Source organism: Coregonus lavaretus, assembly GCF_964263955.1.
Source record: "Coregonus lavaretus genome assembly, chromosome: 5".
NCBI lineage: Eukaryota > Metazoa > Chordata > Actinopteri > Salmoniformes > Salmonidae > Coregonus > Coregonus lavaretus.
Window position 1 is genome coordinate 37908411 of NC_139992.1, and position 13349 is coordinate 37921759.

A 13349-nucleotide genomic window follows, 5' to 3' on the forward strand; every position below is an offset into this window, starting at 1 on the left:
TTTGCACATATAGGTGTTTCCACCACCATTTCTCGCATAATTACTTTTACCAACACAAAAATATCTGCATTTATAAAATTGTATTGTTTCCATCACACCTGTTGAGTTTTTTTTTTTTTTTATATGGTATGACTTTACTCTCATAAAAACTGTGGATGGAAACAAGTGACACTTCAGAGCCAAAAATATCTAATCTGAGAGTCCAAACCATAGAGCTCCTATTCAATTATTCTAATTCCATGGTCGACTGAGGTCACATGGAGCATTACAATTTTATCAGGATTGAGATCCACATATAGATATGGTATACATCTGAACTCTAAAGATCAGATTCCATGTGTTTTCTTTTCTGTTTACACATTACGGAAAAGATCAGATACACCTGATGATAATACCTGATGTTACCAAAAACTGCTGAAATTGCTTATCAAGCTCGTTGTCTAGTGCCAGTGTTGTGTTGTCTAAGTGGTGAATATTGTTTCCCTCCAACACCGTGTTTTTGCAGAGTTAGATGTCCTTTCCAATTCCATGTGGGAAGCTAGAATGGTTAATCAAGGACAGTTGTTGCTGCTGCCAAAAGCATTTCAGTGTTGTGTTTGCTTTTAACAGCTGTGGGGTAGATTTAGGACCAGGCCAGAGAACTCTTCCAAGACACACAAATGCACAGGGGAAGTAAAGTGTTCCTCTGCTAAATACACTGAGTATAAAAAACATTAAGAACACCTGTTCTTTTCATGACATAGACTGACCAGGTGAAAGCTTTGATCCCTTATTGATGTCACCTGTTAAATCCAATTCAGTCAGTGTAGATGAAGGGGAGGAGACAGGTTAAAAATGGATTTTTAAGTCTTGAGACATGGATTGTGTATGTGTGCCATTCATAGGGTATGAAAATGTATGCACTCACTAACTGTATGTTGCTCTGGATAAGAGTGTCTGCTAAATGACTAAAAATGTAAAGAATAGGGTGAATGGGCAAGATAAAATATTTAAGTGCTTTTGAACGGGGTAGTAGGTGCCAGGCACACCGGTTTGTGTCAAGAACTGCAACGCTGCTGGGTTTTTCAAGCTCAACAGTTTCCCGTGTGTATCATGAATGGTTCACCACCCAATGGACATCCAGCCAACCTGACACAACTGTGGGTAGCATTGGGGTCAACGTTGGCCAGCATCAACGCTTTCGACACCTTGCAGAGTCCATGCCCCAACGCGGGGGGACTCTACAAGGAATGCTGTCCGACAGGAAGATGGATATAACTTTTTGGCTTTTGGACAGAACCTTTTTTGACAAAACCTTTTTGGACAGAACCTTTTAGACAGAAGCCTTAGGACAGTAACTTTAGAACATGACATTTTGTAGAGAACCTTTTGGACAGTCACAGTACCTTTTGGACAGTACCATGGTTTAAGCAGCAATAAAACACCATAACACTTCATTGTGTTGTTACTTTTATCTTCATGTTCAATTCATACAGTATATTCCTCACACACCAAATACAATATTTACAATTATACAAAAAAAGGTTACCTCAGTAAACAATTTAGACAACAATTTATACATTTATCATCACAAAAATGTAGACAACCAAATACCTTTCTGCAAAAGCATACACCATAAATACATTTAAAAAATATATTAATTCCAAAAGTAAAGGTGTTATTACAGTGTTAATTTCCAGTATCTTCTCTGAGGAAAGTCCAGTTCAATCTGAATGTATTGCTTTATGTGTCCTCAGTAGTCTCAGGGGGTTCCCTGTGTCTTCAGATCAGCTAGTCTCTTCATCAGGGACAAAGACAAACTTCCTCTGTGGAACTTCCACCTGCAATAAAAAAAAAAACATGATTTCTGTTAAATAAAACAGGAATTTTTCTTATGCTAGGTTCCTCGAAAAAAAAGATTCCATGAAAGCTAGAGCTATTTCAGAGACAAATACATGTGAGCAGGAAAACAAATATATTTCGTAGTCCAGTCCTTCCAGGATTTTGTGATTCTGCGATTGCAAAATTGTTTGCAAAATCAACAATACCCTACAAATTATGCAAGGGCAAATTTGGTCAATCACCGCACTATTACCGCATATAACAGTCAAATCACCGCAATATTATTGCATAAAACTGTCAGATTACCACACTACAAAAAGAGGACTCACAATTTAAACCAATCACCACACTTTTACCGGATAAAGTGGTTCAATCAAGCCACATGTCAACAAATGTTTTCCCTGTCAGCGCAAAACTCAACGCAAAATGTCAGAAATGCAGCAGCAATATCAAAAAAATTTGCCCGCAACTATCACAAAAGTCACTCTGCACTTTGACTAATCAGTGGCATCACCAACATGTACAGTGAGGGAAAAAAGTATTTGATCCCCTGCTGATTTTTGTACGTTTGCCCACTGACATAGAAATGATCAGTCTATAATTTTAATGGTAGATTTATTTGAACAGTGAGAGACAGAATAACAACAAAAAAATCCAGAAAAACGCATGTCAAAAATGTTATAAATTGATTTGCATTTTAATGAGGGAAATAAGTATTTGACCCCCTCTCAATCAGAAAGATTTCTGGCTCCCAGGTGTCTTTTATACAGGTAACAAGCTGAGATTAGGAGCACACTCTTAAAGGGAGTGCTCCTAATCTCAGTTTGTTACCTGTATAAAAGACACCTGTCCACAGAAGCAATCAATCAATCGGATTCCAAACTCTCCACCATGGCCAAGACCAAAGCGCTCTCCAAGGATGTCAGGGACAAGATTGTAGACCTACACAAGGCTGGAATGGGCTACAAGACCATCGCCAAGCAGCTTGGTGAGAAGGTGACAACAGTTGGTGCGATTATTCGCAAATGGAAGAAACACAAAAGAACTGTCAATCTCCCTCGGCCTGGGACAAGATTGTAGACCTACACAAGGCTGGAATGGGCTACAAGACCATCGCCAAGCAGCTTGGTGAGAAGGTGACAACAGTTGGTGCGATTATTCGCAAATGGAAGAAACACAAAAGAACTGTCAATCTCCCTCGGCCTGGGGCTCCATGCAAGATCTCACCTCGTGGAGTTGCAATGATCATGAGAACAGTGAAGAATCAGCCCAGAACTACACGGGAGGATGTTGTCAATGTCTCAAGGCAGCTGGGACCATAGTCACCAAGAAAACAATTGGTAACACACTACGCCGTGAAGGACTGAAATCCTGCAGCGCCCACAAGGTCCCCCTGCTCAAGAAAACACATATACAGGGCCGTCTGAAGTTTGCCAATTAACATCTGAATGATTAAAAGGAGAACTGGGTGAAAGTGTTGTGGTCAGATGAGACCAAAATCGAGCTCTTTGGCATCAACTCAACTCGCTGTGTTTGGAGGAGGAGGAGGAATGCTGCCTATGACCCCAAGAACACCATCCCCACCGTCACACTTCCCTCAGCCAGGGCATTGAAAATGGGTCGTGGATGGGTATTCCAGCATGATAATGACCCAAAACACACGGCCAAGGCAACAAAGGAGTGGCTCAAGAAGAAGCACATTAAGGTCCTGGAGTGGCCTAGCCAGTCTCCAGACCTTAATCCCATAGAAAATCTGTGGAGGGAGCTGAAGGTTCAGCCTCGAAACCTTAATGACTTGGAGAAGCTCTGCAAAGAGGAGTGGGACAAAATCCCTCCTGAGATGTGTGCAAACCTGGTGGCCAACTACAAGAAACGTCTGACCTCTGTGATTGCCAACAAGGGTTTTACCACCAAGTACTAAATGTTTTGCAGAGGGGTCAAATACTTATTTCCCTCATTAAAATGCAAATCAATTGATAACATTTTTGACATTGGATTTTTTGTTGTTATTCTGTCTCTCACTGTTCAAATAAACCTACAATTAAAATTATAGACTGATCATGTCTTTGTCAGTGGGCAAACGTACAAAATCAGCAGGGGATCAAATACTTTTTTCCCTCACTGTAGTTAGTTAGTGACCATCCTCATTTACTCTTTGTTGTGAGGCCTTTCCTATTTCCCTTATCGTAGCAGCGGTCCAACAGTCCTATTTATAATTCTAGTTAAGTGGCAGGCATTCACAGCCTCTAGACCCTAGCCTTCTGAGGGCAACCAGGATTTTCCACAGTAACAACATAACAAGCAGTTACCACACATTAATTGGCCCACAGAAACATTAGAGACTACTCTCTCTAACCTTTCTCCTTCTTTCTCTCAATCTCTTTCTTTATATCCCCCTCTCTCCATCTCTCACTCACTCTTATCTCTCTCTCTCTCTCTCTCTCTCTCTCTCTCTCTCTCTCTCTCTCTCTCTCTCTCTCTCTCTCTCTCTCTCTCTCTCTCTCTCTCTCTCTCTCTCTCTCTCTCTCTCTCTCTCTCTCTCTCTCTCTCTCTCTCTCTCTCTCTCTCTCTCTCTCTCTCTCTCTCTCTCTCTCTCTCTCTCTCTCTCTCTCTCTCTCTCTCTCTCTCTCTCTCTCTCTCTCTCTCTCTCTCTCTCTCTCTCTCGGCCTGTGTTAGGGACTTCAACCAAGGCTTATGTTGTGTTTGGCTGTGTTCAGACATACCACAGCGCTTGATGATGGAAAGGTGTCATATGATCGGCTTCCATCAGAAAATAACATGTCAACCACAGGAGATGACTCAGATAGCGATGTCACCTGTCTAAATCAGACTGACCTCTGAGGTATGTGTTCCCTTTGACTGTAAGAATGCACCCTAAGGTTCTCAAAGCACAACCTCATTTATCTTAGACCGTTTAGACCATATTCTTTCTCTCAACCATTTTATTTGAGTTGTCTTAGACATTTTCCAAGATGACATAGTGTCTCAGTCTGCTGGCTTTGTCACAGAAAGAGACACTTTTCCAGATGGAAACATGTTCATTAGTTTCCAGTGCTATTAGGCTGGTGGTGAAGCATTGAAGCATACAGTGTCTGTCCAGGAATACCCAGACCAGGAAACAGCTGGAATATCCTCCATATTGGTAAGGGCCAATCGTTTTTCCTAGCCATGTGACCGGACCAGAAAATAACTCTGGGCCCTAATGATGACGTATGAGACTGGGAACTCTCATAGGTGGTGTCTCACCAGCCGACCATCTTTAACCCTTAAACCCTTGTTAACTCTCATTGGCTGTGAATGCATACACACATGCACACACACACAATCTCACCTTTCTGAGGGAGCGGACACTGGCGTTGCGGATGGAGTTCATGAGCTGGTCGTGTGAAGAGCGCAGTGGAGTGGGTGGCCTGCTGTACTCCTGTTCTCTCTTCTCTCCCACTGGCCGCAGAGCGTTCTTCAGCTCCTTCAAGATACTGTTGGTCTCTCTCAATCCTTTCTTCCCCTTCTTCCCCTTCCCTTTCCCCTGCTTCTTAACAACCTCCTCGTGGAGCCTGATCACCTCCGCTATTTTCCTAGTCGGCTTCTTCTTCTCTGCTGGGGGCTGGCAGTGTGGGGGAGGGGGCAGGGGAGGGGGCGGGGGAGGCGGCGGAGGAGCAGGGGGGGTCTGTTTTTTGGGGAGTTTGGGGGATTGCCAAGGAGACACATGAGGGGAACCGTAAGGCGAAGAACCCGGTGTGGCCTTCAACAGAGCGGTGGTACGGGGGTTAACGGCCCCCTCTGGTCCCGCCTGCTGGTTCTGTCTCTGCTCCTGCATGCGTTTCTGTCTCTGACGGTCCATGTTACGGGTCAGGATGCCTGTCATGCTCATCCGGGGGCCTGGCAGGTGGAACTGGTAACCCAGCTTGATCAGGGTGTGGTTCTCCCTCAGAACCTTCACCATCTCCATCTCCACCTGACAGAGAGAGAGAGAGAGAGAGAGAGAGAGAGAGAGAGAGAGAGAGAGAGAGAGAGAGAGCGCGACAGAGACAGAGAGAGAGAGAGAGAGAGAGAGAGAGAGAGAGAGAGAGAGAGAGAGAGAGAGAGAGAGAGATTGTGCTTTTACTATTAGTAAATGCAGCATCATCAAGATTGAATACCAGACTGACTGACTGACCTGTCCTCCACACATGTGTCTCTGGTTGTGGAAGCGTAGCTCAGTCAGGGTGCTGTTGCTAGGCAGAGCCTGGACCATGGACAGAACCCCTTTCCCTGTCACATAGTTGGACTCGATGTTCAGGCTGACAATGGAGGTGTTTTCTCGAAGCGTCTTGGCAATGGCCAGCGCCACGGGGTCGTCAGCGTGCGTGTTGGCAAGGCTAAAGACACGCACGTGTGTGTTGGAGCGCAGTGCCTCGGCAAACTGGATTAGAGTGTCCTGTGAGATGTCCTCAATGTTGTTGAGGTTGACCTCTTTGAGTTCAGGGTCGTTACTAAGGACTCTTTCCAGGGCCTCGTCGACAACTGTTGGGTTGCCATCGGCGTTGGTGTCAAGCGGAGGTGGGGGCGGGGTTAGTCTCATAGGCTCCACCCTTGGGGGTCTCAGGAGGCTGGGGGAGGAGATGACGACTGACGGCGGTGATGGAGGACCAGAATCCTTTGGGTGTGCTGCTTTAGGCCTCTCCTCTTCTGGCTCCTCTTCATCCTCCTCATCCTCTGTTTCAGCTTCCTCTTCCTCCTCCTCCTCCTCCTCCTCTTCCTCCTCCTCCTCCTCCTTTTCTTCTTCTTCTTTATAATCTTTATTTTCTTTCTTGTTCTCGTCATCCTTCTCCTCCTCTGCTTCGCTGTTGCTTTCTGTCATGCATTCTTCCTCACTCTTTTCAGCATCATCATCATCTTCCTGTTTAGACACAAGGTGTACATCTCTCATTAATCTGACTCAGACACATGGTCATGTTCTCTTATAACTGTATTATGTCTAAAGTTAGACCTAAACGGGATATAAGATTTGCATTATTTTGTGTGAATGTCCTAACTGGTTCTCCATTGTACCAGAAAGTGATCATTATTGAATAATTAATCTTATTAATTGGTCAAACAGAATTTAAGGTTATCCATATAGATCTGAGAGTAGCAAGCTAGCTGAGTTAAGACTCTCTCCTTATCACTGACCTGTTTGGGGCTGCTGGCTTCCCCTCTCTCATCCTCCAGTATCCTCTTGGTCTCCTTCTCCCAGTACTTCAACAGCGACTCTCTACTGAAGGTGCCAGTGGGTGTCTTCTCCGTCTGGTCCCTTTGTCTCAGGCCGATGGGCACGTTGGCATCAGGGTCTATGTCTGCCAGCTCCATCTCCAGCTCTGCTAGCTCCTCTGGGCTGAGAGAAGCCAGTAGTTCATCCTCATCCACATCCTCATACTTACTCAGCTCCCGACGGTACCCAAAACTGTTCATAGCTGAAGAGGTTGGCCCCTGTGTTGGGCTCCAGGTAGATGGGGCTCCGTGTGCCGTACGAGTCCGATCAGGGTGGGATCTTTCTGGGATAGGTTTCCGGTCAATGGAGTCTTTCTGGAGGTGTGGGTCCAGTCAAGTTTAGTCTCAGCCTGATCTGTTTGTCCTCTACTGTTTCAGTGAGAACAGTACCAGTGGTGTATGTGCAAGGGGCCTAGCTGGGGTGTCTGTGTCGGTGGTGTGTGTTTTGAGTGTGTGTGTGAGTGTGTCCTGTTCTCCTCTATTCTAATCTCTCCAGCTGCTGCAGAGGCCTTAAGAGAGGGATCAGTGGAGTGCAACAAAGCGTCGGACCATGATGCACAGTGCTTTTTTGGGAGACGCTGCTCAGAGAGATAGACTAGAGCCACAAAAAGCATGTGAGCTCAGAGAGCAGAGTGGCCCTGGTCAGGCCTGTCAGCGGATCCCAGCAGCGGCCACATTGTTCAAAGCCCAACCGGTCCCAAGAGAGACACATAAAGACAAGCAGAACTCATAGCGACCAACAGACAGAGACACATAGCAACATGAAAGCACATAGACATCACACACAGAGAAACCCACAGACATGGAAAGACATCCAGACTCAGAGACACACACCATTACATAAATGTGTCTCAAACAGTACAGATTTCACTAATATGCCATTTAGCAGACGATTTTATCCAAAGCGACTTACAGTCATGCATGCATACATTATTTTATTTTTTTGTGTATGGGTGGTCCCGGGGATCGAACCCACTACCTTGGCGTTACAAGCGCTGTGCTCTACCAGCTGAGCTACAGAGGACCACAGAGTACTAGGTTGCTCTGTTCAAATGTAGTGGACTACATAAGGAAGAGGGTGTCATTTCAGATATGAGTGGTTGTTTATCTGATAGGGGACAGAGTGAAGTAGGTCCGTATTGAAATTGTGACTTTTCAAGTGTCTTTATCACCGCTCAACATTGTTGTGTGACACAACTGGCCAACCCGTGGGATTAACTACTACAGATAACATGGTTTCTATGGTAACATACAGTATGTTTCTATGGAGCCAGTGGCGACACGTCATTGGCGACCCCCACATTTGTAGCTGATTTAAAAATATATATATATTTAAAAATGCATGTTATTTTGGCATTAATACGTGTCACATATCAGTTTGCAAACAATGTAAAAAATAAAGAAAAAATCATTGAGTTAATAAAGCCGAATACAAATGGTCACTTTTTTGCTTTCTTGAGTAAGGCAGCTCCAAAATGCAGCTGTTTCATCCTAGCTCAGTACTTTCTGTGGTGGTGGGCCAGCCAATGGAAAATACGGCGCATAGGGGTTGGTGATGTTCTCTAGTTGCGCCGCGATTGGCTCAGTATTCTGTCACTCATGGGGACACTACATCAGCGCCAAATCTAAGGGTAGAGCTAGAAAATTCAAGCCCCTTGAGTGCTGCCATAGAGTTACATTAGAAGTGACCATCCAAGAAGGCTCAAGGTCATTGGCCACAGATAAAATGTTATATCTACAGTAGCTTTGATTGGACTGATCATGTCAACATCATACTTTCAAAATCTTAGCTAGCAGTCATCATCATGAATCAAGTCAACAATCTACTGGCAAATCCTTTTTAATCCTTGTCATATGAAGAGAAATAATGAAGAGAAATTATAGATAAAATGTATCGTGCTCATCTGCCATTGGACATAAACATTACACAACAAGTTGGAAATCTCAAATTCAACAATGAGTGGTTAGGAAGGAATCAGTGGCTAACTGCAAGCATTGCAAAGCAATCACTAGCCTGCTATTCAGTGGAGTGGGTGTGTGGTCCCAAGTCTGGGCTTAAGGGTCTCTTTTCCAAGCTTAAAATGGTAAACATTCAACATTGGCCATGCTGTCAATGCAGCATGATTTCTGCTGCGCTCAAAACAACTGTTAACTCGGAACTGGGAAATCTGACTTCAGTGAGTTCAAGACAACTGGGAACTCTGGAAAAAACTTGTTCTGACTGGGAAAATACGTTTTGAACGGTCATCCAACTCGGAATTGTAAGTCATCATGATTTGACTTTGTTTTTTTTCAGAGTTCCCAGTTGTCTTGAATGCACCATAAATCCAGAGAATGCCAGACTTTGATGACAAAGTGTGATGACAAAATTTGTCCACGAAGGACCGCCGTCCCACCTTCCTGTTCAAGTGAGCACAGCACAACAAGGTGAGTCCAAAAATGTATTGTATGCTGCTGCATAAATGATGTAATATGCCAGGATGATATGTATACTGTAGCTAAGAAAGTAATACTAAGTGTATGTTGTGTAGTACGCTGTTAGTAGCCCATGTGCCTCACCCTAATCATTTGGTCTATTTTCCCCTCTTAATTTTGCCTACTGTTCTGACTTGGTGGTGCACATGTAGCCTATAACCTGTTTTAGAGAAATGTAATCATTATTGTAAGAGCCTTTCATTGTCCCCTTTATTTATCCTACGGTTCTGACTTGGTGCACAGGGAGAATACGGTAAGAACGGCCCATGTTCTGAATTCTGTCGCTGTACATTTCAAAATGCTGAACAAATAGTTATATTGACTTTGTCCGTCCTAGCTCGCTCATTAATGTCTTAATCGAAATTGCGGATTGCCTCTTATCCGCTTGTCGTCCCCTTATGCCATAGTTTGTACATCTCAATTGTCAAACAGCCATATCAGCTATGTTTTTTTTGAAGGCAGTAAATTAGGCTAAATTAACTGTTTCGCTGCCAGACAAGGCTCCGCTGATAGCCAGGTGTAGCAGTGGTAAGGTGTTGGAACTGCTGTTGGGACTCTGCTATTGGGACAGCTTTAGGCCCTAATAGTTTGTGTGCACCGTTTGTCACCGTTATAGTGCAATTAATGTATTGTTTAGTGTTCTGTTGTGGCTTTGCTGGCATGCATCCCACCTCAAAAAAAATGTGGTTTGCCCCACCAAGATTTACATGCTAAAATCGCCACTGTATGGAGCAGACTAATGTATAATGTGGAAGTAGATCTGTATCTTTTAGTGGGCTTTGATTTAGTCAAATGTTCCTGAAATACTGGTAATAACAATAGATGATTGCGTCAGTGGGCTTATTTCAAAGAGGGTTATGTTATCATTTTAGGCTTGTCAGAGTAGAGTGGAGGAGCTTTTCTGAGAGCTGGCAGACAAGGCAGCGGGATGCTCTCTATCTCTCTCTGCTATACACTGCTGGCTTTGGGCTTTTAAGCAGACCTCTTTATACGTCACCACTCTGTCTGACTCAATGAAAAATATTATTTGGTTGGAGAACAAAAACGGTCTGTTTATCTATGAAGCTTTGTAGAAGCTCTTCCGTTCTGTCAGTCTAAATCTTTTTGCTAACTCCTAACTCTCAAAGTCCTCCTGACTTCAGAGTCTGGAATGGCTCTTTGATGTTGTGGGTGCAATGCGTCGATAATGAAGGAGGCTGTGCTTTTACTGGTTGGTTCTCCTCTGTGTCTTTCTCACTCAAACACCAATAGGCACAGCCACACAGCCCCAGAGTTCCATCCCCTTCCATTACAACTGTTGGATTTTCAAATCAAACCCGTTGCTCAATTTCTGAGAGAATATGGCATTAACAAACGGCCTCCTTTCCAGACTGGTGTGTCACAGCTCTCCCTGAGCTGTCACATTGGTCACGTCAGCCAGGCTAGGGTGATAACTCTCTTTGGGTAAAGGGCTTGTTACTCTTGTTAAAAACAAATCTGCCTCGCTCATCTCTAAAAATAGATCTACATTGATCCTGTAGGTGCCCATGTCCAGAAATCCAAAATAGGGTTGACATGCGTAGATGTATGATGTGTTCATACTGTTTCAGGCAGTGGGCAATGATGTGGAACCTATAAGACCTTTCTCGACATCTATTTCTAGGGGACATCATTTTTCCCTAGGGGACAATACATTTTATTGTGTTGTGTAATGACACCCTGAGAGGCGCTACTGTGAGCAGATCCTTGCTCTTCTGCTGCCCTAGGTGAGACCAAAAAATGCCACCTGCAAAAGTAGACTAGTAAGCAAAATTACATTGAAAAGACATTTAACATCCAAATGTCTATCACTGCGCTTTCAACCATTTAAAAGCACAGCATAGTTTAAATGGGAATCAAATGTCATATGTTTTGTTTATTTATACAACATATTAATGTATTTTCACTGTGCTTCATCTAATAGCAGAACCAAATGACCTGGATTGCAGTTGAACTTACATTAAAAGTACATGGTGCAAGTGATAAATGTCGTTCGAGATTCTGCACAGATTATTAAAGCAATTGTGAAGATCTCCACAGACCTGCGACAACCTATACATGCTATCTTGAACATGCACGCTCTATGTGATTACATAAGTAGAACTGTATAGTTCCAGTAACCTCAAAATGTGGCCATAGATGTGTTACTCATTTTAAGGTTGAATGTTACATTAGTTTGTAAGATAGCCTTAACTTTAGGCTATTGACTATATTTTAAAAGTAATATTGAATTGTGTTTAGATGGCAACGCAACCAAATATCAACATTTGAAGGAGATTTATTTTCTGCTTGGATATTCTAGCTCAGTACTATGAATAATTCACGTCTCCATCTCAACCAAAAATCACAGATAAAGAATAGGACTAAATCAAATCATATCACACTTTAAACGCACTTTAAATATTTATTTAGTGCTATTTATTGTACTTAGATTTTTGGTTGAGATGGAGATGTGAATCCAACATATCAATCATTAATTTGTAGACAAACTGGAATTAAAGCCAGACTAATTCAGTGGCACAGATGGAACTATCCAAGCAAAATATATATCACCTTCAAATGTTGATATTTGAATGCGTTGACAGGCAAACACAATTCAATATCACTAAATATCATTACAGTTAAACCGGAGCATGAAATGCTAGGCCTATTGAATTCTGGGTTGAATTGAAACAACAGCTGTTCATGACTGCAAATGCTATACAGGCCGAAATAGCTACTAGCTACCATTTTCTATTAGAATGTTATTTTTAAGTAACACTGCATACTCCATAACCCCTGAAGGGGCACTGACTGACTGGACTGTCTATTTATCCTACTTTTTTTCACAGAACAAATGTCAATGAAAAACATAATATATGTTCTGTTAAACCTACCCTTTGGAATGACGTCAATAGCAACAGTGAATCTATTTAGTTTTTAAGTGGAGATCTTCCAACAATCACTCTCACGATAGCACATTGGTAATAGTCAGTGACAAATAGCTGGGCTGGGCTTGGTTAAAACCCTGGATGGGAGACCAAAGGGTAGTTGTAGATAGATCAATTCTCCAGGAGGAGGTGCTGCCCAACATGTTTTTTTCTTTCTGATAATGTTTAAGATCTGACGTTGTTTTAAAGGTACAAATTCAACATATTTTATACAAGGTTTGTCTATGTTGAAATTTGGTTAACATGATGACATAATCCTGTGGTTGACATTTCACCCTCAAAACAACAGTTGATGACTTTTTTCAAATCCAATGTATTTTCCACATAGATGCCATGTCACAATACATTTACATTTTAGTCATTTAGCAGACGCTCTTATCCAGAGCGACTTACAGTTAGTGAATACATGTTTTTTTATTTTTTTTATTTTTTTATACTGACCCCCCGTGGGAATCAAACCCACAACCCTGGCGTTGCAAACGCCATGCTCTATCAACTGAGCTACATCCCTGCCGGCCATTCCCTCCCCTACCCTGGACGACGCTGGGCCAATTGTGCGCCGCCCATGAGTCTCCCGGTCGCGGCCGGCTGCGACAGAGCCTGGATTCGAACCAGGATCTCTAGTGGCACAGTTAGCACTGCGATGCAGTGCCTTAGACCACTGCGCCACTCAGGCAATACATTGACTATTACGTTGAAACAAGCATGTGAATTGGATGACAATCATTATCGTATTATACTTCTTTCTCTGAGACCAGGTTGCTTGTTGCGTTGTAACAACAAAGGAGAATTATGTGGAGATTTTAAGTTGGTGGTTAGGTGAACTAATGACAAAGGTTAGGATAATTTATGTGAAAGATTAGGGGAACAAAAACG

At 43.1% G+C, this 13349-nt stretch overlaps 1 protein-coding gene across 1 annotated transcript; it reads right to left on the reverse strand.

The window, feature by feature from the left end:
* Window positions 1-1766: 1766 nt before the first annotated feature.
* LOC311129497 (leiomodin-2-like) lies at window positions 1767-7251 on the reverse strand (the record flags this gene model as incomplete). The annotated part of the gene is made up of 4 exons (XM_084161791.1): window positions 1767-1820; window positions 5153-5776; window positions 5978-6700; window positions 6973-7251. 4 exons carry the CDS (start codon window positions 7249-7251, stop codon window positions 1767-1769), a joined length of 1680 nt encoding a protein of 559 aa, XP_084017917.1.
* Between the last annotated feature and the right edge of the window lie 6098 nt (window positions 7252-13349).